Source organism: Hyalella azteca, unplaced genomic scaffold, assembly GCF_000764305.2.
Source record: "Hyalella azteca isolate HAZT.00-mixed unplaced genomic scaffold, Hazt_2.0.2 contig14782, whole genome shotgun sequence".
In the NCBI taxonomy this organism is placed as follows: domain Eukaryota; kingdom Metazoa; phylum Arthropoda; class Malacostraca; order Amphipoda; family Hyalellidae; genus Hyalella; species Hyalella azteca.
This window is the reverse complement of record NW_025944657.1, coordinates 32,083-59,307: the sequence shown is the minus strand read 5'-3', so window position 1 is coordinate 59,307 and position 27,225 is coordinate 32,083. Positions and strand designations below refer to the sequence as shown.

General features: G+C 36.9%; 1 protein-coding gene across 1 annotated transcript; it reads left to right on the top strand.

The window, feature by feature from the left end:
* The first annotated feature begins 10,397 nt into the window (after window positions 1-10,397).
* LOC108668816 (carbohydrate sulfotransferase 3) lies at window positions 10,398-21,402 on the top strand. Its single transcript, XM_018156068.1, has 8 exons — window positions 10,398-10,417; window positions 11,112-11,207; window positions 11,842-11,990; window positions 12,745-12,871; window positions 18,973-19,117; window positions 19,617-19,720; window positions 20,167-20,301; window positions 20,785-21,402. The coding sequence occupies exons 1-8, from the start codon at window positions 10,398-10,400 to the stop codon at window positions 21,104-21,106; spliced, it is 1,098 nt and encodes a 365-aa protein (XP_018011557.1). The 3' UTR covers window positions 21,107-21,402.
* Window positions 21,403-27,225: the final 5,823 nt, after the last annotated feature.

The window sequence follows — 27,225 nt, the reverse complement described above, 5'->3', positions numbered from 1 at the left end:
CTAACAAATGGGTAATAGACAAAAAATTGCTGCAAGGTCGATGTTTAATCAACTCTGAAATGACTTATGGAGTTAATCTCTACATATATAGAGATTTTGCTTCTCGTGCAAAAATGTCCTGATCACTTGATAACAATATTTGTAAAGATTTCACTGAGATATAAGCAAAAGAGTAATACAAATTGGTTCTTACATGATGACGGGCTTATGACGAACACTAGTACTAAATATATAAAAGGGAGCAATCCTTCAGTGTTTAAAATAACAGAAGTTCGCAAAAAGAAAAGACTAAGATTATGAGAATAACAAATTTTGAACACATACAGCATTATGTTTGAGTGTATTATATCCTATATTGATTCCGTATACTGTGGTAGAGTATACATTTTATATACTGTATGCACTAGAGTATATTGAGAATATTATAGATATTTCATTTTATATATGCACTAGAGTATATAGAGTATATTTACTTTTGTATATCAAATATCGTGTTAGGGTAGAGCAGATATCAAAACTTTGTTATTTTCCGACATGAAACTTTAGTTCATAGAAGCTTTGTTAAAGAGCTCATGATAGGGAAAAGAGATTAAATGAATTAACGAGGCAATCCATCAGTAATCATGGCAGAGCTCAACGAAGCGTCATACATCAACAGTAACTACGAGTAGCTGTAGTCTACCGCAGCAATTACCTGGAAGGTAACTAGCGTTACTGACCGGTGAGAGTGATGAAGATGAGGTAGGTTAGTCATCTATAATTTCAAGCTTAGATGGAATCTAATCAATCTATACTTAGAACCAAATTAATTTCATATACCTAATATTTGGGTTCAATGTTATCAGTTTTTCATTCACGCTCATGTTAATTTCAATTTCTAGATCAAGGTTTTGTACGGATTAGTCCTTTCTTTTCGATGAAAATCCCGTATAGAACTGAAAACAATAATTTTTAGGTCCGTGAACATTACACGTTTTGTCGAAAACATCGTTTCCAGCGACATGCTCCAACGATTATTGCATAAAATTCTGCAAGAAAAAGCCCTTCATTTCCATTAAACTCATCATCTAACAGTCAATTTCCAATCATGTACAACAATATGGCTTGAATTGGCTTAAAGATGCTATAATTTCACGTCAATCAGGTCAGTTAATGATATTTTACATCGTTAGTTGATGATCATGAGAGTTTCATGTTCCGCATTCGACAATAATAAAACACAACCTATACTAATGGCATACATGCAATAAAACTGATTCAAGTCCATAGTTGCGGTTTATACACGCGCGAATAATCATCACAGAATGCATTTGATTAAAATTTTTCAGGGAATCGAGAAATTATTAATTCAGTTCACTGTTGGTCGATCGGAAGGCAGGTTTCAGGAAGTAATTTTCATTTATTAACGAAGTTTCGAATGTAACATCATTCATAAATAATGAAATTTTGTTAGAAATAAGTACATAATACACATAAATATCACATAATACAAAAATTTAGAACCAGGCAGTGCCATATATTTAGAAAGCAATATGGGATCGAAGACAGAAGCTACAAGTTGACCCACATATATCTTTATGTGCAGCGCAGAGGGAGGCTCGCACAAAGCATGTTCGTAATTATCAGAAGTGCGACTTGCCCACAGCAGACATCGTTACACTATTGATTACACGATGCAGTTGGCGGCGGTATAGTATAGATAGTATAGTATACTATACTATATATAGTATACTATACTATATATAGTATATAGTATAGTATAGATCGGCGGTATTATAGATCTACCGTTATCTACAACTGGTGCATTATGGGGCATGTGCATTAAGCTCTTCAAAATATGCTACCACTTAGTAGAAATAATTCATTGATGATTATGGAATCGAAAAATATTTTTAGATGTGTAAACAGGAGAAAAATATATTAGACATACTCTTACTTTTGAGAATGAATATAGACATGCAACGGTTTTAACGGATCTCTTGAGTTCGGTGTTCCTGACACATGCAAATTGCAAACGAAGTCATGACGTCGAATTTAGTAAGAGTGTACGCTTACCGCAAGTAATGAGGGTAACTTTGATAATAATAATGATTTGTTCATCCATAAGCAGAAGAGAAGACCACTCAGGGAATACATTTGTACTGTTCTCATTAAGAGGACGAAAGATATATTCTGTTCGCATTGTGCCCTTGTTAATTGTACACTCAGCAAAATGAATGGCAAATACTCTCCAAATAATTATATTTTTGCACACAACACAAGCAGAAGAGCGGACGTAGCACTAATGCACACTTCTATCAAGAACTGGGTCAGGGGCCATACTTTCAAAACTCGCTAAGTGAACGTAAGTACTTACGCTCTATTTTCTTGTCTCTGATTGGTGGATTTTAAATAACTGATTGGCTAATGAACTTACGATCTCTTAACTTTATTTGAAAGTATAGGCCCAGGACGATCAGTGCAAGTAGTGGCAAAAGATGCGTTGTTATTAGGACAAAGTGTGGCTCATTTCTCTGCGTATACGAGAGGGACAGCAGTCTCTCCTCACGTGTAACAGAGGAAGCATTTGACGTGAAAATAACTGGTGCTACGGAGGACATGCTTCGCTCCGTCCAATATCATCGATCTTGGTAATTGTCACAGCCAGCTGTACTACGCATGCTTGAGGGCAACTATAACGCCAACACACTTATTTTAAATTTATGTTTATTTATTTAAATTTTTGGGAACATTTCTCTCATCATGAATTAAACGACTAGTCGACATTTATCAATTGATAAGCCTTCTTTTATCATTTAATAATCATTGATAAGTCTACTATAGAAGGCAATTTATTTTATTTTCAACAAAGATCTAGATTATTATTCAACAATCGACACCTAAAAAGAATATTTATGCTTTATTATAAAACGCTCATGATTAATAACACAAACCCATAACAATAACAACAACTAATTAACATAATAATAACAAACAAATATCAGTAACTTCATCCAAAGCAGCATAACAATAACAACAACTAATTAACATAATAATAACAAACAAATATCAGTAACTTCATCCACGATCGAACTACGATGAGCAGGTGAAATAATTGTCCATTGTCCTAGCAGACCAAGAGGTGAACACATCCCAATAATTATAGGTAATTACTATATATCCTAATGTTACTCAGATAAATAAATGGGTCGTGTTGTCCAAACTGTGTCACAGTTGCTTCGCCTAGCACTGATAACTCACTTTTTCACGCCAAACTGTGTCAGGATGACCCACATAAGTACAATAATACATAGTTGTTTATTTATTCATTTATTTAATTATTTTAGACATACATTTAGGTATTTTTAGACATACATTTAGACATAGTCTCATTAATTTCTGTGAGTGGACCCGTTATGACCAGCAATGAAGTTCCGTGTTCCCGAATATTTCAATTAGCAATTAGAGGAATTAACGGTCGTGGGTGGCGACAACCCTGCACATTCCCCAGCATCCGTAGCGCTTATGAATCATAAGTCGAGTTAGCTTAATACATTTGGGCAAACTCAAATTTACTGCAGTTCAGCACCAAATGGAAAGAATATATTATAAAATAATATTTAAATGATTTATAATGTAGCATCCAATAATTTTGATCTGAATACAGACATATAGTTTCAATTTTCGCTTTGGTTCAAAAAAAGTTCTCAAGGTTTTTTTAACGGGCGGCAAAAGAGAAGAAATCTTTTAAATCAACATACAATTTTTCATTCAATGATATTGGAAACATTAACATCGCTCGTCGTCGAGAATCAAATGTCGCATATAACTTTCTTCTTACAATAGAATAGAAGTGTCGACACTGAAGAAATTATCTTTGTTCAGTGGACAAGTCCACATACATTCACGTTCATCAGCACTCACAACCACAACAGCACTAACAACAAAAAAAATAAACAGAAAATATAAACAAAAAATATCTCAGTTCCCCCAGACATGGGAAACAGTGAGCCTCGTCTGTTCGGCGCCGAAGAGACTACAAAGAAAGCAAATTGGTTTCGAAAGCGTCGCACTGAACACCGCAGACTTTAGCGAGATGGAGGGGCGATATGAGCGAGGCACCCTCTGGTCCTCTCCCTCTCTCCAGAGTCCCAGACTATCTCAGCCAACCATAACAACTCTGACGCATCGCCTCCATACATCCTTATTTGTTTCAATAAGAAATTTGATATTTCATTGTTTTGGAAATACTTTATATTTTGGCTTTTCAAAGATAAGTAACACTTCCTCGTTTCCTTATGAACTTTCTTCATACTTCAAAGTTTCCATAATATAACACTTCGGATAACACTTCAGTAAGAACTTAGATACTTGGGCGTTTCAATAGAGATGTCGATATTTTTTTCGTTTTAAGGGCAAATATATATCGTAATGTCTTTTGTTATAACTCTCGATTATGAATATTTTAAGAGTCTAGAAACCATTGAAATGTCCGCTCGATGTCGAGCCAATCCAATGGTATTTCACTATAGCTTGCTTGAGATGCAATTAACTTTGAACTAATTTCAACAGAAGTTGATAGTCAATGTTGATCTTGCAATGATCTTCTCTTTGATTCTAGATTTTATTTCCGTTAGCTCCAAGGAATGTAGTTGCGGTATGTGTAGCGATACACTGCCCAAATTCCATGTATTTAACGAGATGTCATTTGTAAACCGTCTAAATCAATAGTTTATTGGATGATTAACTGACTTATAGACTGTTTAGTAACCATCTATATTATGTCATTAAAAGGTTCACTGCCAGTCAATATTATATAACTTAAAATTACCCTATATGGGCTCTTTTACTCTTTTTCGGGGAAATAGAAAGGCAGCGGGAACAAGCTGTACGAAAAAATAAATTATTAAGTGTAAATGTGTGTGAACGAGTTATTCACATATGCATGCTTGGGGGACCAACTGGTCTAAATAATGGGATATCGGCAAAAACTTATATATAATACCATAGTTGCTAATGATTGTCTTGCTTAAACGTACGTGTGTGAGGCGACCCATACGAGATCTTTATCACCAATAATCATTTTCAATTCAAATTCATATGTGAAAAAATAGTGCCTTTTTCCATAAATGAGAAAATGCGTTAAAAAGACTTGTTCTAAACTTTATGTAAAACACCAATGGAATTTCAAAGAGTTTCTTTTCTTCTCAGCCCACCATTTTAACCAATTCACTCGTATATTGTGAAGACCAAGCTTATAAAACGCGTCTGAAGTTCTTGCCTTTCAAAAATCTGCTCGATATGCGACCGGTATTACGGTTGAGCGTTGACAGATCCTTTATGTCGTCCTTACAACCAGAAGACAACTGATTTCATTTCATCTTCATCCCTCGACGTCTTGACGGTTAGTATATGTTAAAGTAATTTAATCGAGTTTAAAGTAATTTAATCTTGAAAAGTGCTATGATAATCATTGTTAAGCTAAAGTCATTTGATCGTATAAAAATATAACTCGGTACTCACTGCAATGAGCGACAGAGAGCGCTTTCTCTCAAAATCGACGAAAACGTGAAGTCACGGACGGACGGACATGACGAGCACAATAGCGCCTTTTTTCAATAAATGAGAAAATGCGCTAAAAATAATCGTCGTAGACTTTATTGAAGAAAATACCTCCAATTCAACCAACGTTGAATTTGGAGAAAATATTAAGTTTGAAGCATATACTAATGAATAAATGTATACTTTAAATGTTTATGTTTCAAAATGTTGAATTTTAATTTCTGACTTAAACTCCTGCTTGCAATGCCTTTTGGTTGCATACGTATAGAAATCATACATGACCTCCAAATAATATATCTGCTACTTTGATAATATAAGCTGATAATATAAGATGATATTATTGTTAACAAATAAGTTTTCCTAAACACAGATCCTGAAATTATATACAAACATCTGAAAGAAGCTGTATAATAAAGCCTTTACAATTTGCACATGTGGACTATATATATATATTGTAGTAATTGTACATTGTACAGTGAACGAGAAAGAAAGAGACTGTGCAATGTACATGTACACTGAACGCAGTAAATTCTAGTAACAGGTGTGCAGCGCTGATAAGGGATGGTCCTATAGTCACCCTTCTATACACTTAGAAAAATGAATGGGTCATATAGTCCAAATAGCGACACGCAGTGTACAATACAATACGTACAATACGTAGTGTACAATACGTAATGTACAAATAGTTACCTCTTTGTACGTAAAACTGCTGCACACTTTTGCCGAGCTAAACTAGTACAGGGTGCCCGAAGCAAGCGTAAAAAGTGTATAGATATTTGGACGAAGTCTCACATATTTCTCCAAGTGTGTGTAGCATCCAAGTAATAAAGTTACGAAAATCTTATTTCAGTGAAGCTGAACTTAATACCTATTCATGATACGCGATCGTGATGCATGGTAACCTGCATGACGGATACTCTGAAAGCCTGGTAACTAGAATAACCTTCAATTATCAACATAAACTGGGAGCGCAGCCGTGCACTAATAAGCCCTGAATCGAATGCCTTGGATCTCTCCGGGCATCCACCAATCAGCCGCGAAAGGAACCTGCTATCCGTAGCCGACCCTTGACATCATTCTGCTTTGAAAATTTTGAGCTCTACACCCCTCAGACACGAGGTCGAATAGCATAGAGTCGAATGGCCGTCCACCACTGAACGTTGCGTCGAAGCATCACTTCATACCCTGGCCTTCGCTCGAACTGGAACTTGCGCGCAACAGCATGCGACCACTCGGTTTTGTCCTCCTCCGGCCTTGCATAAAACCTGCCGTGCACCACCAGACCGCGGATCGAATTTATAGTCACCCTTCTATACACTTAGAAAAATGAACGGGTCATATAGCACAAATAGCGACACGTAGTGTACAATACGTAGTTTATAATACGTAGTGTACAATACAATACGTACAAAACGTAGTGTACAATAAAATACGTACAAAACGTAGTGTACAACATAATACGTACAATACGTAGTGTATAAATAGTTACCTTTTTGTACGTAGAACTGCTGCACACTTTTGCCGAACTAAACTAATACAGGGTGCCCGAAGCAAGCGTAAAAAGTGTATCGATAGTTGGACGAAGTCTCACTTATTTCTCCAAGTGTAGCTTCCAAGTACTAAAGTAACGAAAATCTTTTCACGATTTCAGTGAAGCGGAAGTTAGAACCGCGATCGTGAAGCACAGTAACCTGAGGGTTTCTCTATAAGCCTGGTAACTAGAATAAGTCACTTATCAAAATAAACTGAGTACAAAATAGAAGGGTCATTCAGTTGCAGTGATATTTGTTAAATTTGAGGTCATATCGAGCAGCCCGCGCGCCTCAGCAGCGATGACAATGACGATGAAATTCACTGCGCACTGGTAATTGCAATGACGTACCGGATGTATTGAACAGAGCAGGCAACTCTTAATCTTCATGATGTGAAATAAAAAATAATCTTCATGATGTGGAATAAAAGACGACGTAAAGTAGGATGTCCGTTGGCGCTCATACGTAGCAACAATAAAAATGTATATTTGTAAACAACAAACTGAAAGGAATAAACTGTCATATTATTTGCATACAATGATATATGCCTTTGGTTGTAATTTTAGAACAGATTACATCAATAAAGTTTTAATATAAGCAAATAAATCAACGTTAAAGATCAAAAATTGAAAAAATGAGGTTTCACCAGATGTGAATTTATTACATGAACTCACAGTACTACTTAACAACATGCCTAACTGTTGCATTATACAGGGGAAGATGATTTATGAAGCATATTACAGCTGCAGTGGCTGCGCATATACGGAGGCTGCATTACTCTAAAGTTCATCGGAACGTGAGCGGTAGGTCCGGAATAGCGGAAGTCTAGCGCTAGGTCCGGAATAGCGGAAGTCTAGCGCTAGGTCCGGAATAGCGGATGCAGCGAATGGCCGTCCCGTTATCTCTCCAACGCCTTTGTCCGCTTGCTACGTTTGCACAAAACACAAAACTAGAACCAACAGCTTGCATAAACCAACATATGTCATAATAATGTCATATATAATTTTCGGTGCATCAGTTCCAAAAAAAATATTACTCAGTACCTACTCACTACAGTGCGTAACAGAGAGCGCATTTTCTCCGAATCGACGAAAACGTGAAGTCACGGACAGACGGACGGACGGACATGACGAGCACAATAGGACATTTTTTACATAAATGAGAAAATGCGCTAACAACCAATGTCGGCACAACATAATGCAGGAGAAAAGTAAGTGCACTGAATCGCTGAAACTTCCTAAAAAATTACCTGGACATTACTGAAAGGAAAAAATTACTGATAGGAAGAAATATACCAGTAAAAAATGTCTGAGGTCTGCTCTCAGAAGGATGCCAATATAATTAATTCAGCAGGCGGTTATAAACAATTTGGGGTCGCGGCAATAATAGCGACTAGGCTGTCGCTCTCCTATTATTATGGCTGATATTGTTGACCCTCCAAGTTATTAGAGGTTATCAGGCGGTCATTACACTTATGACGTCGAAGGGTACACTCATAAAAATTTGTGGAGACTTTGGTCATATAGTGATGCATTTTTTATCCTTGTGTGTGAGTCATCCTGACTCAATTTCACCCGGTAGAAGTGCGTATCAATGCTACGGGTAGAAAATGTGTCACTTTATTGACCCATTCATACTTTATTGATCTCAAATAACGGGCTGCATGTACCTATTATAAACATTATACATATATAAAAAAGAACGGACGAAAACCAACATAATGCAAAGAAACGCCAATGTTCAATATTACAATCAAGGCAATCATATATATAACATGAACTACCCATATACATAAATAATTGAGAACAAAAGTTTATGAAATAACAAACCATGTAAACAACAAAAGCATAAAGATACACCGAAACTATCATAAGCATTCGACCCTATACGTACCTCAACACATAAACAAATGCCATTGTTTCATAATCCAATCAAGGCAATAATACAATATGGAGCACCCAAATATATAAATAATTGTGAACAAAGGTTTCTGAATGTGAAGATAATCGTGGAAATTAATCTATGGAGAATACGGCAGTGATGTTGTAATTCAGGCAAAGCATGAGGTCGTACAGCTGAAATCGTATGATTTACCGTCTTGCTGAACATGTTAATTAGTTCATGTGCAGATGTAAAAAAAATAATGCTAATCGCAGCCACGCATACTAGCAGGATTATAAAAAATATATATAAAAAAGAGAGCGAAATCCAAATTAACCAATGAAAAAGAGGGTATAAAATGAGGGTATATGGAAAAAAAGGGAAAAATAATAAGGGAACGAAAGAGGTTGGAAGGAGGATGATTGAGATCGTAGGCATAATATTTGGTGCAAAGGGAGAGGAGAAGTGAGGCTGGGCGGAAAATGAGACAAAAGTGTCCGGAACGCGGGCTCCTATTGATTAAAGTTCACATGAACAGGACACGCCCGTCTTAATTTGATCAAAACCTTGAGTCTGTCTGCAGCTAACACGGCAACACGGCTGATGTTGCAAGCACATGACACACGGCAACACGGCTGATGTTGCAAGCACATGACACGGCAACACGGCTGATGTTGCAAGCACATGACACGGCAACACGGCTGATGTTGCAAGCACATGACACGGCAACACGGCTGATGGTGCAAGCACATGACACACGGCAACACGGCTGATGTTGCAAGCACATGACACACGGCAACACGGCTGATGTTGCAAGCACATGACACACGGCAACACGGCTGATGGTGCAAGCATATGACACGGTTATCAGTGACACGGCTAACAATAAGTAATAATTATTACACTTAATACGTCGCAAGCTAAGGTGAAACCACTGATTCAGTTGACTTCGACGATGCTACGTATTAACCCCGTATTTTACAATATAACAGTAAAAACGGAGTAAATAAATTAAATAAAAAAATCGAAAGAGTAATAAAATATTCTCAGAATTGTTACGGTCACTTCAATGTTTGTCAAAGCTTTCATTTGACCGTTCAGCACACACATACAATTTACCTTCATGGAACACTGCGCACAATGACAACCATATCTGAAATCAAATCCAAAAAAGCGAAGTGGAATAATCAATAACAAAGGAATAATCCATAAAATTTATGGTATGCAGAAGAACTGTAGGCGATGGAGAGGCAAGCTACACGTAGCTATTGTACTCGGAATGTAGACTATTGTGAGTAGTACAATGCGAGCAGGTTAGATAGACCTGCAGTAGAGTTAGAGCTATTGTACTATGTTCATAAAATCTTGTCATCTCACTCATGAACCCTAGTGACTTTATTTATCCAGAGAGGAATCTATGGCATGCATGAGAAACATACCACGATGGACTGCTACCCCATTAGGTGAGAAAAAATTAAAGTTTAATTTCTTCAGCATTTGTTATGAGTAATTTGTCTAGGAGCTCCAAGGCAATCAAACGGAAAATCACGTTTTGATATGCAATATCATTACAAATGGACAATATTTTTCGGTTCTGTAATTGTACTTTAAGCACTGACATCTAAGTGATTATCTAACAGATAAATAAACGGAGAGAGAGAGCCTGGTTTTCATCCTATTGCTCGTTCTGTGAATATAAACGAGTGTAAAATATTTTCCAACATTTCTCTGAAAACCATCTGCACAATTAAACCGAGTTCATTTTCTCCGTCAGTCTCGTATTATTATATCTCTTATTATTCTTATTGTTGGCGTATTATCGCGTCACGCCAGGTTTTCAATTACAAGTCCATTAGGCTATAGAACTATGCATGTGTTTCAGGCACAGTGGACATCGTCCCTTACGTTCCGCCTATGCAGGGTATAATATACGATACATTATACCCTTACGTTCCATGCAGGGTATAATCCCCACCACAAAGAGCTTCCCCGCGCCCCTGGTGAGGGTGGCAAAGCTGGAGAGGTTCTCAGGACTCCCAAAAAATGTATTATTATATCTCTTATTATTATTCTTCTTGTTGCCGTATTATCGCGTCACGCCAGGTTTTCAATTACAAGTCGATTACGGAACACTATGGAACTATGCATGTGTTTCAGGCACAGTGGACATCGTCCCCTACGTTCCGCCCAGGGTATAATCCCCACCACAAAGAGCTTCCCCGCGCCCCTGGTGAGGGTGGCAAAGCTGGAGAGGTTCTCAGGACTCCCAAAAAACTATCGATTGATCAGCTTTTAATTCAGCTGCTGATTCTCGCTCAAACTTACGCTGAAGAGCGCCGAGTGGCTGTAAAATACTTATAAATTTATGATGTCCCGTTAATTTTTAGCCAGGAGTAATTTAGTTATTTGCTCTAGGCTATCATTGATCACTGCCGGTTGGGTCACGGTAAATAACCATAGACGTCGAATGATGAAACAGGCACCACAAAACAACATTATACATTCGCTATGCCAATAAACATTACATCACATCACAACATTTCAGTTGGCTTCACCCCTCACTATACTCTCTGCTTCATCACATTACACCTCTTAACACCCACTGCACACTGCACCGCACCTGCTAGTGCAACTACACAACACATCACACCGACTATCACATTACACCACTCACTGCCACATTACATTACACCCACTAGCTCATTACATTTCAGCCGCTCCACACCACATCAAACCTACCAACCTCACACATAACACCCATACACAACCGAAGTACTCCGTTATCACTCCGATTCCTCACCCATAGCTCCGATTAACTCCCTCACCCCTCTCTCCGATTCCCAAACATCACATGCACCCATTGTTACCCTATCCTGCTATTGCCTAGACTCTTCACTAGCACTAGCAATCCATCACACTACAAGCATATACCCACATCAAACACCACACATGCAACTCGCATCCAGCGCCACCCGCAGCAGCGCTCACGTTTCAGCGTCCGAGTCCGTTGGACTGGACGTACAAAGCGCGATGCAGGCAAGCGATGCTGGCGCTCGAACCTCCCTTCCCGGCAAATGACGTTGAAATAATCTTGATTACGAGATAATTTTGATGAAACAACGTTTAATCAACGTTACCTAACGTAAGATGACTGGAGGGTTGCGTGTAAAAACATAACCGACGTAAGTTTGGCATTGCAATCGCTAGGCCCGTTCNAACATACCGGAAAGTAGGTTCGGCATTGCAATCGCTAGGCCCGTTCAGTTGCAGAGGCGCAAGCTATCTAGAACGCAATCAGCGGCATTCGAGGGTCTGGGTTGGAATAATTCGCCTGCACATGCGTAAGTCCTTGCAGAACATGCGTTAACAAGTGCTGCATTTAGCGTATTCGCAAATATGTTCAGCACATGCTTGGTGATATCCCTAAACGATTACGGTACCTATCGCTACTGCAGTGGCAACAGCTTATATAATAAACACAGGCTTGTAATAAGCAGTCAATTAAAGACTACAAATGCTTAATATACTCATCTACAGTTGTCTACGCGCTTAAATGCGTGAAAAGCATATAGAGCCGTTGGACATCATCAGCACCAAGAGCACCGTATATACATATAAGCGTGCCCGCATGACGCTTAACGTCTCACATCCTCTGTTATGGGAGAAGTCGCTAAATAAGCGAGCCGCTAAATAAGCGAGCCGCTTCTGTACATCAAGCTTTTCTCGCTTGACAACCGCTAATATAAAAGAATAAAAGCTTGCAGTGATGAATAATTTTTTTTTTTTTCAGTGGAAATTTTCAATTCTCGCGGTGAAGAATTGATCGTGAAGGTTTTGTGTGATTCCACACTTGTAAGCCAACAGGAGCAGCAGGTCAGGCAGCCACCAGCAGCAGGTCAGGCAGCCACCAGCAGCAGGTCAGGCAGCCACCAGCAGCAGGTCAGGCAGCCACCTATAACCAAGCTCAAAAATATTCAGCAGGCCTATCCAATGTTAACGCTCTTCTGTCACGCATCTCAGGCTCAGCCAAAAATATGACCATTGTAACTTTCATCAAATATTGAGAATCTCGATTTACTGAATTCGTCAAATAACTTCAAAAAATGTGATATTCATCATAGTTATTCTTCTACAGTTTATTTTGTACAACAAACTCTAGAAGTCAGTCACACTACTATTGTAGTGTGACTGCCTTTGGATATACAAATTAATGAAATTATAAAAGGTGATATATTCGCGCAGCTTAACGATGATTGCATTTTAACCTTCGCATTAGTTACATTGATTAATTTAAGCATCATTGACTCGATTTTAGCTCAAAAAATATCATAAATGTGCATAGGTCGTAATATTAAAGGAATAATGCAAAAAATTACGAGAAAAATATCCGAACTTGAGCATTGCGATCAACAGCATATATTTATATGAATGATCACTATTAATGCTTCATTGCCTTGTTGACATTTGGACTGTTATTTCGAGTGGGAACGAGCCATGAGCGTCGCAGACGAGAGGGAGGATGCGTGGCAAGAAGGCGGTTTCTATCTCCCCACTCCACCCCTCTCTTTGCACCCTCTCTTTCTCTCCCTCTCCCGGAACGCTGATCAATACGAAGTCTCTTCCAAAGAGGGAGGGGAACCCCCACCCCTACCCCCCTGCATGTCTCTTTACCAGCCCCTCCCCACCACAAACGACTTAGCTCGAAATAGCGAAGATTGTGCAAGCCTTCTTCTCTCGTCGCTAGGCCGCCTTAGGAACATGTTTAGAAAATCATAAAGTTATCTGTTATGTTTTAATAAATGAAAATTTGTTAACGATACTTGAACTCAGAATATGACAAAAATATTTTCAAAATATAGATACAAAAAAATAAGCTGTACGTCGAAGGATCATATTGAGGGTATTTGTGTGTTAAAATAAAATACACATTCCATAATAAACTCATCATGTAAGGTGTTAAAAATAACGTGCATGCAACCGTTCAACTCCCGCTATCACATCTTGAGCTCATTAAATACCAGCAGTCCAGCAAAAAACATTGAACACCACGAAACAATTCTTGCTAGAATAAATCAAATGCAATGTTGCAATGATCCATGATAAACACTAAACCTGTCAAACGTACTCACGATTTTTTTTTATTCAAACTCATGGCATCAAGAGTAGTTGAGCAAGTAGCAAGTTTGTCTCATGCGCGCGACATTCCTGAGTCAACCGAATTCAAAGCAGAGCAACGACACTCGAGATGCAGCGAAAAAAAATCTCTGTCGTCAGAACAAGTCGCAGTTGACTACTAGACCTCACCAGGCAACTACATTCTCACCAGGCACATGACGTTGAAATATAGCATTGATCAAACGTAGTTTCGGCGAAATAAACTCTAAATCAACGTTGTTTCAAAGTCATTTGCCTGGAGAGTGGCACTTATAGTGACCAGATAGCTGGAAGTTCAGTGAAATGCATAATCATAGATGTTGAGTCCGATGTGCAGATCGAGTTGGGAACAGGAAAGGTAATTTCAGCATTTTATCGACAATAATTTTTCTCTTTCAAATTTCTCAAACGAACCATCAGCTGCATACAGTGTAGAATAATGTCAAATCTATTTACGGAGTACATAAAGTTTTTGTTTTTCAAATACCTATAACTAAATAAAAGTTTGACCTAAAATAAACATTAAAAATAGTATATATAGGAGTTATACTCTTAAAAAGAATTACAGTAACAATCAATTAGAAGGGCACTAATACTGTAAAATTAAGTAATCCAACTTCCAGCAACAGAAAAATGTCAATATCATTCTAATAATATATCAGAGGCGTTGCAATAAAACTCACCCAAGCAGCACATGGCGAGGACGACAGGAAGCGTGACACGGAGTAGTAAGGGAGGGTTCCTGAGAGCGTGATGAGTGTGGGTCGCCATCTTTACCGTATGTCTAAATTGTAGCCACTTGAGGCACTACCGGTAACTGCTTCGCTTATACCAACACGTGGTGCAAATACGATAACTTTATAACACTCAGCCTAGGCTGACTTTCCAAGATCAATGGCTTTTCTCACAACTCACTAACGATGACGACACCTTCCAAATTCAAACCACAAACGCCCTAAATACTCTTTAAAGCGAATTAACGCAATAGCAAATATACTCAAAAGAACCTATTCAATTCGTTTACAAACTGTATTAGAAACTCATACATAAATTAAGAAAATACTTCCCGGTGGAATAGGATCGGAGTGGTAAGAAAAATGGTATCAATCATTCAATGGCTCTCTACGCTGGAACGAACTACTGCGTCATCGCGGGTTGTCTGCAAACTAAGGTAAGTCAAAACTTTCTGTTATTCGTTGATAAAAACGCAAAATTATATAATAGGTATGTCTCAATGCTGCACAAAAAATCATATTATACGTTGCGCAAAAAATATATGAAATAATCTGGACATAGCTACTGTTCACTAAAACTGCGAGCGAAACGTTTCACTCACGTTACATGTTACAGGACTTGCTTTGGAAAATGTTTTTTCCGAGTGCGTGACTGCGTGGCAGAGGCGAGAAAAAGCAAGAGTTCTCTTTATTGTACTTGTAGAGCCTTTACAGTAAGTTTAAATTACTTTATAGTCTATGACACATATATTCCGTTATTATGATATGTATATTTTTTCTCAATATCTCGAAAAGCATATCGAGAATTTTCGGCTTTCTGTGAGACCGAAGTTGTACTACCTAAGTTAGGCTAGTGTAGGAATTAGGAAAAGTGCCAAAACGGAAGGCTGCGGCGACTTCACATAAATCATTATCCTCATGAAAGCCGTAGATGCAAATAAATCAAGTTAAAATCACATTCCTGTTGCTAGTGCTACGCTAAAAAATATATAAAACGTCGTTAGCTTGCAAATTGTCGAAAAGGGTTAAACTAGGAGTTAAGGTAAATCCGTAATGTCGCCTAAATGAGTACGGAGTACGGACTGTCGTAGTTATTAATCGTGATGCAAGTCTCGTAGGTAGTCGTAAACGGCAATTGAATCAACTTAGATGAAGACTAATGGGCAAAAATTTATACCATTAGTCTTTGAAATTCATGAAACATAGTGAAGGTCAAATAAGACTTTAAATTGCACTCAAAATATCAAATGTTGTCAAGGGCAACATCATCTTTAAGAACACCTTTAGTTTACAAAACCGACTAAACTCAGACAATTGAAACTAATAATTTAGTAAACGAGAGCGCATTTTGCCAACAAATTTTGCATTGTATATGATAAAAAAAAATCATTTTATATGAAATCAGTAGACATCTTGGATCAAAAAGAACTAACAGAAAGTTTTGAGAGAGAGGAATGGAAAAGAAGCTCACTATCACGTTCACTCCACTCTCCCCAACGAGCCGTCGCAGGCAACTGGAGCTTCGCCGCCGACCGAGCCGAGGCCGGTCGCTGCGTTTAGACTTGGACTCGCCCGGCGCCGGACATCATAACCGACGTCTGCCGGTCTGAGGGTTGCTATCTGACTTCGAGGGTCGAAACAAGGAAATTAAGCTCGCATCTGAAACTCTATTAAGCGTTAAAACAATTAGGGATGCGAATATAACAAATTTCGTGTAAGCCTTTGCGTTTAGTTTATTAAATTGTTCAATATCAGATATTAAGTAATATCTCGAATAACTTTTGGATTACGCTTGCGCCAGCAGTTCCACGTTAAATGAGTTCCTATGCAGCTCTATACTTTAAAATGCTTAACTTTCAAGTGATCATGTAACTGAAAATATTATGTTATTTTCAAGTGACTTATTTCCATGAACAAAATAAAGATTGGCTGTAATTGTAAGAAAAAAACTGGAACGCACTCTCAGTCTACTATTTCCCCGCGATAATGCGCTCGGAACAATATTATCTTCAAAATAATCATGTAGGATTCCTCGAACATGTAAGACGATTTTTAATTTGTCAATCTCCTGTGATCGTGTTAGCAATTCATTATGCAGTCATCGTCATTGCGAAAGCTTCACCGCCTGTACCAAGCCTGAGCCACGTGAGAAGTTAGGCACTTGTTGCGCTATCGGTCGGCTTGTACCAGCCACTACGTATCAATGATAACGATTGTTAAACAAAACATCGGGGTACTAGTAACTTATAAACATCATTTGTCTAGTGAACTTCGAGGAAGAGCCATTGGATCAGGAGTGCAATGCGCGTAAATGATTCATCTGTCACAGATTTCGAACATCTACAGTTTGGTTCCGAACCAATTGATTATTTGGGGTTTCTGGATGTAAAATAGTATAATAAGCGCGGCATGTTGAATCCGAACCGTTTTGATATTCTTCTCTGCTCCATGCTGATCGTTACATTATGATTTATGTTATAGTGAAGAAACAATTAATTTTGTTCACACAGGATACCTATTTTTAGCGCATTTTCTCATTTACGGAAAAAATTGACTATTGTGCTCGCCATTTCCGCCCGTCCGTCCGTCCGTCTGTCCGTCTGTCCGTCCGTGATTTCACGTTTTCGTCGACGAGGAAATGCGCTCTCTGTCACTCACTGCAGTGAGTACTGAGTTATATTTTTTAGTTTTTAATTTTTTAAAGGATTAAAAAGTGCTCTCACAAAGTTTTCAGCATCTTCACTGCATAAAAATGTCATTTTGTTCATGGCTTTCCCCGAAACTTCCTAAGAAAATATTTTTTATCGTTATAACATTCAATTTTGCTCTGCTCTTTTATTATGTTCTGCGAGAACCAAGTACATCACTAGAAAATGTTGATTCCGATAACATTGAATACATTGATGATGAAAAATCTGGGCCCTTGACACTGGAAGCTAAACGAAGGCAATCAAACATGAAATTGTTTGATCCTGATAACGGGTTAATTCGTAGCTCCTTTGGAGGTGAAAAACATTTGCATTCGATCACTGCTATGGACAAGGAAACAAGTAATGACAAGCAGGAAGGACAAGTCACAAATGAGCAGCCAGATGTCAAATCCACAAAGACTCCAGGAGCTTCCCATGAAAATACGACGAGAGAAAATCCTTTAGAAAACGAGTCTTCGGAATTGCCGAGCGCCAAGAAACAATTCCCAAAAGACAATCAGCTAAAATTTGAAAATGAATTTTCATTACACGCTAAATCGTCAGCGACGAAAATTTACGAAAGAACGAAATCACTTAATAAAATAAATGAAAATCGACTTCCTCGTAACATCATTCTTTGGTCAACATGGCGAAGCGGGTCCACGTTTCTGGGTGACATTTTGGCTTCTGCAGAACCCAACACGTTTTACAGGCAAGTGTTATGTGATGTATATTTACTTATATATGTGGCACGATATAGGTGTTAGCTTGTATTGTTGAAAATTTTTTCATTTAGTTGGATACTGAGCATCAAACACGATTTGTTCATTTACTTAATTCAAATGAGTGATGAGAGAAGTTGTTTATTAATGTAGGCTTTATTAAAATCCAGTGAGTAATTCTTATTAATCTTCTAATTATTTTTTTTTCAATTATGCGACAAGACCTTATAAGGAGTTTAAATTTTGAATTTAAGTTTTTCATGGGACAATAGGTTTTTTGCAGTGCTACGTTTCGAATAAACATTACCCGGTATCAGATAAAAAATACATTTTACATGAATGTATTCGTTTGAAAAAAAGACTGACTACTTTCACCACCACACCCATCTCTTTTTTGCGCATTTTCTCATCTATGGAAAAAAGGCACTATTGTGCTCGCCATGTCCGTCTGTCTGTCCGTCTGTCCCTCCGTGACCTCAAGTTTTCGTCGACGAGAAAATGCGCTCTCTGTCACTCACTGCAGTGAGTACTGAGTTATATTTTTTCTACATACATTAGGAAGCATTGTTCTGGTTGAAAATAAGTTGGAATAAAATAAAACTAGAAAACACATTACGATGAATACATTTCGCAAAGGATTTAACACGCTCCATGTTACAAGAATTAAAACTTTACTCTGAGATATCTCTTTCTTACTTATTATTCTTATTTGTGACAGTTTCGAACCTCTGTTCCACTTTGGAGCCCAAATCTTTATGATCACCAACAAACTTTTTTACAGTAAATGCCTCCCTGCGAAAAAATGCGACGACCCTGAATTTTTCTCCTCAGTGTGCGCAGAATCGCACGTTCATGTTCTTAAGGTGGGTATGTAGCAACATTTTACTACATAAATAATTACAAAATATGTATATTAGAGTAACATGGCAATGCTTTTAAAAATATAACTCAGTACTCACTGCAGTGAGTGACAGAGAGCGCATTTTCTCATCGACAAAAACGTAAAGTCACGGACGGACAGAGAAGGAATGGCGAGCACAGTAGTGCATTTTTTCCATAAATGAGAAAATGCGCAAAAAAAGGTAAAATCTCTTCGCACTGGGATTAATGGCCACTCTAACTTGAAAACGGATAATTATAAGATAAGAGTTAATCAATCTATATATTTCTGGTTCCAGGTTGAGTTTATGCCACAATTTTGTGAAGTCATTCCTATTCTGCTGAAATATCCAACACGGAAGCCAGTTTACTCAACAAAACGTGCTTTCCTTAACAACTCTATGACCGCGTATATACAGCATTGGAATCAAGAAAGATTCATTGACATTGAAATTAATATGGTTTTATTTCACTCCATTTCAGGTTATCAGACTAAGTCTGAAATTTGCGTCGTCGTTACTCGTTGATCCGAAATTTCAAGACTTGAAGATCGTTTATCTTGCAAGGGATCCTCGACCAGTAATAAGGTGTGGACAAACTAACAAAATATGATAAATGAATGTATTTAATGGAAATAATCGTGATTAACATAAATATAAAGAATTAGATTGTGATACAAAAATCATGATAAATCTTACACGCGTAAGATTCTTACGCACATGAATCATAATGAATTGACGATGGAAATCATCGTGATTAACATAAATAGAAAAAATGAGAATGCGATACAAAAATCATGATAAATCTTATACATGTAAAATTCTTACGCACATGAATCATAATGAATTGACAATAATTATATTACATTTTCAGTTGAAATTCATGCACTATCAGCAAAATCATTGAATAATAAGGCCATAGTAGCCCTTTTCAATCACTGAGTTAATTATTCAGATGCTGTTTTAAACCATTACATAGTCTACATTCATCGTATTATATTTATAATAAAATTATGACTCAATTTAAAATTAAGATCCCGCCGCGAGCCTGTAAACGCTCGCTGGTGTACCCCTAAAAATCTTCAGTGTTATGATCCTCGCTACGCGTGCCTCGGTCTTGATGAAGACTTGAACTACGCGAGGCAGTTACTGGAGGAATTTCCTGACAGGTAATTATGTATTATCTTAATTCATAGAGTTAATTTCCAGACAGGTAATTACGTATTATCTTAATTCATAGTGTTAATTTCCAGACAGGTAATTGCGTATTATCTTAATTCATAATGTTAATTTCTAGACAGGTAATTACAAATTATCTTAATTCTTACTGTTGATTTCCAGACAGGTAATTGCGTTTCATCTTAATTCCTACTGTTAATTTCCGGAAAAGTAATTGCACATTTCTCTAATTACTATTGTTAACTATCATGAAAATGGATGTCTAAGAACCTCTTCTTGAAAAGAAATTATATTTTAAAGTGCGTGTGCTACATTAACACGACCGGCAACTATTATGAGTAATTGAACATCACGAATTAATAAAAGCGGTTAAAAATTTCCCTACCACTGAATATGTGAATATGCGTTTTCAGGATAAATAAAATTCATCGATCTTAAATTACTAAAATATCATTCCTGAATTTTTCTGACAGATTTTTCTTCTTGAGGTACGAAGACCTCTCCACAAAGCCCAGGAAGATCGTCGAACAACTTTGGCAGGATCTAAACCTTACGATTACGGAAGACTTCATAGAATACTTGCAACAGAGCACAACCGGCAAGAAACCTAAAATGCAAGCCAATGATGTCACGCGGGACTCAGCCAATCACGCATTTGCTTGGCGCTCCAATATTGAATGGGAGTTGGTAAAAGAGGTGCAAGAGTCATGCAAAAACGCTATCACAAATCTTGGATGGAGAATTTTCACTTCTGAGAGTCAGCTTAGAAATAAAACAGTTTCCCCACAATTATAAAATCGTAAATAAAACAATGTCCCCGCAATTATAAAATCGTGTGAGATTTATGAAATCAAGTTGTTGATTTAACTGGGGTAGTTTTACAATAATTTAATCGAGAAATAGAAAGAATGGTTACAATTTTATGAGAATATTTTGTTTGGTTCATACATACCACTCTTGAACAACACGTTCGTAGATTAAAGAGAATCTCGGAAATAGTTTAACGCTAGATTACAATAGAGAGCTACACTTTCGGAGTGTCGAAGCAAATTTAACGTATTTAATATTGTATTTGAAAACAAATTATAAAACTAAAGGGCAGTGTAAAATTTATTAACACTATTTTAAATGATTAGAAGTGACAATAAGTTTTCAACTCTAATTCTCAAAAACTTAAATAACTCTGTTGTACTAGAAAAAACTGCATGTTTGTTAGACTTGGATTGTCATAGATATAAAAGCTAGACGTAGAATAGATATAAAAAAGAATTTGATTATGACGTATTATTCGACGTCATAATATTAATAATATTTTTTTATTTTTAGTAATATTTTAATAATAATAATAATATTATTATTATTAATATTATTATTATTATTATTATTATTATTTTAATAATATTTTTAGACAGTGAGTATAGATTGAATTTACCGGAAGTTCGTTAGGAAAAAGAAGCGTAGTACGCACAGCGAACTGAATGCGCGTGAATACGTGACGGATTTATAAGTTCCATTGAAAAAATTATTCGTATACATAATGTTGGTTTGTTGGTAGGTACATTATCGTTTTATAGGAGCAGTGGTAATTATTATGAAAATATTATTGCCCTATGTTGCTATGCAATTATTGAGCTATTGTTATTCATGAAATAATTATATACAATTGATATATTATATTATAATATATTATATTATATTTATTATATTATATTATATTATATTATATTATATTATACTAATAATATATTTTTATTAACGGGTGATTCTGACGTCGTTCATGTACGTTCTCTGCTCATGTAATTTAGCTCACAGTTTAATTAGATGATGTGAATAAATGAGATTTTAATATCTAAATTATTTAATCGCTAGTTGAAGATATGCTTTTTCGCAGCTAATATCATTGTTTGTTCGATTAACTTAGTACCAAGAGCTCCTTGTTCCATGAAAATTTCTTACGTTTCTCAAATTTTCCATGAATTTTGTAATATCCCCTGTTTATCTGAAAAATAATAAATAAACTTAATAATAATGTCATTTCTTCCACGAATGCTCTTACTCCACCATCCTGCGCTTAACGTTATCCGAGGAACTTGTTAAGAAACTTTCGAAGGAATATTTCAACATATAGCAAGGGTTTCTGGTAGGCTGCTCAATAGTTTACAAACACTTGCGCTGCTTCGCTTATAAATTGAGCTCACCGACGCAGTCCAGCGTTGTTCTCTGCCGCCATCCTCTCTGACTGTCCAAGAAGTCTGGCATTTACATCGTAAGTTTCCTTACAGTATAAGAAAAGAAATACGATTGTTAGCAAGACCATAGAGTTAAATAGTTATTTTAGACATAACATAACATAGTGATCTCGGCGCTGAAGTGTAGGCCTGATGTGGCATGTCGCCGATTCTTTTCCTTTTCGTGCCTTGTTCACAGAATATCTAATATCGACATTGCCTTCATATGATCGAATAATCTATTATTAATATTATATGTGACAAGATGAGCATGTTCAAGATTTACTCAAGGAAAATTTCGAGTTCTGAAGAATTTGACATCGACATTATTTTTTATTCATAGTTTTCAGCACGCAATAATAATGTTATCCTAAATTTGTAAATTACTTTCGAGAATAAGATTTGATTTTACACATTAAGCTGGAATATTTTTTTGGTGAAAACAAAACATTTTCATAGACAATTTCTTTTGTGAAGCTCTCAACAAAACTAACTGATTTTTTCAGGTCAGTATGACTCCGTTTATAGCATGGAATGGCGGGACGTCGCTATGGTTGGCAGCCATGATGTTCATCGCTTTGGTCTCCAGTTCTCCAGCATCACTAGATGAAGGTAACAATACCAGGAAACTTGCCTGATCTTTTTACTTTACTAGTTTTTAGCATGAGTGTTTTGTATTTTTCTTGCTTGTGCAGGACTTGCTAGAAGACCGCATTGATTCAATGCCATGGTATTATTTCTAGATTTATTGCATTGGAAATATATTCAGTTCTTAGATATTGTAAAAAATATTTTATTTTAAAAAATTAAAAATTTTATTTAAATAAATAAGGTGAAGATTCTACTTACGAAAAAAGGGAGGCTGCTTCAAGCACTGAGATAGAAAACGAAAAAGAGACTGCAGTGTCAACAACGGAAGAAACTATCAGTGAAAAAACAGGTACCAAGGAAAACGAAGGTGAAGATTCTACTCATGAAAAAAGAGAGGCTTCACGTTTTCATGAACATGAGGGTCATGAGCGGCATCCTATCAGAGGTAGACATCGCGGTTGGTATCGTCAAGTAGATGAGGGCAGTCATGAAAATAATAGAAATGAAGGAAACAGAGGACGTGGGCACAAATGGCACGGAAGAAAACACAAAAAACAACACGAGGAAGAAAATGAAAGTGGAGAAAAGTTTGCTACAACGGTGAAGCCCGAGTCAACTACAGCTGTCAACGCACTCGAAGTAGAGCAAAATGAGAGCCAAAGCCAAATTGCAACGCTAGAAGGATCCGGAAATTCCGAGTCTGTGATCGCCGGGTCTGCAGTTGTAGGATCTGAATCAAATCAAACCTCTCTTGAATCCAGTTCATTCACGACAACTACTGCCGAGGTGCTCACCATCAAAACGGAAGTGACAGAAACTGCAACGGTTAATCCTAGCGTTGAATCTCAGAACAAATCAAATGCATCAGAAGCTGTTAGTTCAACTTCAGAAAGTGTTGGTAATCAATCGAATTATGAGACTATTGGGCCTGAAATAACGACCTCTGGCTCTACAGGTAATGCATCTGAAGTCGCGTCTGAGTCCGAGATAACTCTGTTCAGATCTAAGCGACAGCAGCTTGGATTTGAAGGATCTGCAGATGTAGGGACCGAATCAGTTCAAACATCTTCCGAATCCAGCCCATTTACGGTAACCACAGCCGATGCGGCCATTACCAATACCGACGGAACAGAAACTGCATCGGTTATTCCTGGCGTTGAATCTCAGAATACATCATATGCATCTGAAGCTGTAAGTTCAACTGCAGAAGGTAACCAATCGAATGATGATATTACTGGGCCTGAAATCTCGACTACTGGCTCCGCAGGTAATACGTCTGAAGGCACGTCTGAGTCCGAAATACCTTCTCTGTATAGATCAAAGCGACAACAGCTTGGATTCCTTCACTTCGGACAACCGTCTTCTAGAGCGATTATCGCGCCTCCGGCCGAAATCGAACGACGCAGTGGCAAAATGCAGCGTCCCCCTCCACGCCGTTCAATATTTCAACTGGGTGATTGATGTCAGTTAATTTTCCTACGAGTTATAAACTTGATTTGTAGTTATGCATCTAATAACGAAGATGATACGATTCAGACGAAATCATTGTTAATGCGAAATCAATTTCTAGACGGTAAATGTCTTTCTGCATTATTTTATAACTGAGTTGCCAGGGCCTTCGTTTTTTATGAGCCCCATATTTTTTACAGACGGAAAATTAGTCTTATCTATTCTCCAGTTTAAGTAGATATTACAACTAAAATTTAATGCATTATTTTTGTAATAAATAAAACTCCTGCAGCAATCATTCTTCAGACTTTCAAATGTCCACTCCATAACAACAGAAATTTACTAGCAAAAGTATAATTCAGAATCTAATCTGTACTTTTATTTAATCACAGGTCTTCAGTGTAAGAAAATTATACTTTTTATCCCAAATAAAGAAATATAAGAAAAAAGTTATACGATAAATTATTAATGATATCAATGAACAACTTTCAAATAGCAACGTAAAATTCATCAATCTAGTTTGAAGTACATCAAATATTTTTTCTAAACCCTAACGATGTTCAGATTAGATTGCCAATAAAAATAATACGATTGTATTCATATACACCTAAATTCTGGATTACTCATCCTATGGACATACTTACGAAAATGGACTCTCCGCATGCAGTCGTGGCGTAAGACATGTAGTGGTGAGGCGCTTATTTCACTTATCCAATCGTGAGAAGAAGGATCGCCAGGACGGCTAAAGAAAAAAAATTATACCTTATGCTGATGATGGACCAGATGCTGTAGTTAAGAGGAATTCCAAAGCATGCCGGAGTGCTGCTTCGTACCTAACTCGTAATCCGTAACCAACTTTGCTCAGGAGACAAACGACTCAAGCAGTCAAGGCTGAGTGCAGAGTGTCAAGTGTCAACTGTGAGACTTGTTTAGAGAACTGAGAAGACGCTTGCTTTTAAAGTTCTATAAGTAGATCAGTAAAGTATCACACATAGTGGCAAAGCAGGAAGTTTTTTAGACACTCCCTCAAGTTCAATTTTGAGTCCTATAAGTAGACCAGTACAGGGTGGAATTCTAGAAATGGAGGTTCACTTATAAAAAAGCTTTCTACCCAAGTTGGAATGCTTTCCTTAGATACAGTGCTCGGTATTATTGCAGATTAACTACATCCAAAAAAAAGGGTGTTTTTTTTTTTAATTATATGTTTTTTGAGGTGTAGATTACGAATCTGAAATCCATTTTTGGCGGTCGGCATCGGAAAACCGATTTTTTTCGCGACTTACTAACATCGTAACATGGGGGTTACGTAACTTACGTTACCCACTCACCTTTATTCAGTGCTCTGCCAGGTGACTGACTATAAATGAAAAGGAGGATCAAAAGTGGACAAACTGTTTCAATTGTATAGTACCTCAGATTTGTTATAAAATTTTTTGAATGTCTCTTGTTTGATAGATATTCTCTATTTTTCTTTTATTTAATGGATTTTTCAAAAATTTTCCAGGCTTTTTGTTTGTAATGATCAAGTTTAAGTTAAGTATTTAGTTAACCAATACTGTAGTACATATAACATATTTGGGGGTGGGGCTTATGGGCACAACCAATCACAGCTGGAAAGCATCCCCAGCAACCAATCACAGCTAGAAAGCATCCCCAGCAACCAATCACAGCTAGAAAGCATCCCCAGCAACCAATCACAGCTAGAAAGCAGATAACATTACAAATCCATTAACCAATCACAGCTGGAAAGCTGGAAGGGGCTAAAATCACAATCCCATAAGCCAATCACAGTTGAAAAGTGATAGGATATGTATAATGTATATTATAAAATGGACTGGAAGTGGAAAGTTCCTGGACTTTCCAACCTTTCAGGTCCTGCTTTCCAATATGCTATGTGTACTGGTTAATTTAATATCCCTCTAGAATTCCACACTGGACCAGTAAAGTATCGTTAGTATCCTGGATACCAGCTTCATCATACATAAGAAATTGGTTTAAATCTTGGGTAAATGAGGAAATTAAAAATGAACTGATTCTAAAAAATCTCTGGTTTGTCACTATGGTATCACATCATGGATGCCAGCATTATAATACATATATTTTTAATATTATTTATAACAATTTTTTAGGAATTTAGAAATGAAGTGAATTTTGAAAAATCTCTTGTTTGAAAATCTTTTGAATTTTGAAAAATCTCTCCTGACCTGAGAGACGAGAGTTCTGACTCCTGACCATTAGGCCTATTGCCTTATCATGGCCTATATAATAAGCAAAATCAATAGGCAAATAATAATATGGCATGTAAGAAATTCCCATTTCAAAGCATTTTTTATTGCTAACCAACCACTGCAACTGGCATAGGTAGTAGGTAAAATGTATAACTTAAGTCATTATCGATTATGTAAATGATAATTTGGTTTGGATTTCCTAGCAATAAATCAAAAATTTTAAATGTGTGCAAAGAAATAATGAAAATTTAACAAATTATCTTGAAAATTACTCTTAATTAAAAATAAATTACAGATTATAATGAGTGCCAAAGCAAAGTCTAGTAATACATTTTTTGATCTCGGTAAAATCCAAACACAAATTCACAATGAGTATTGTGGTCAAACAGCTTCTATGAGGCTATGACTATAGAGTATA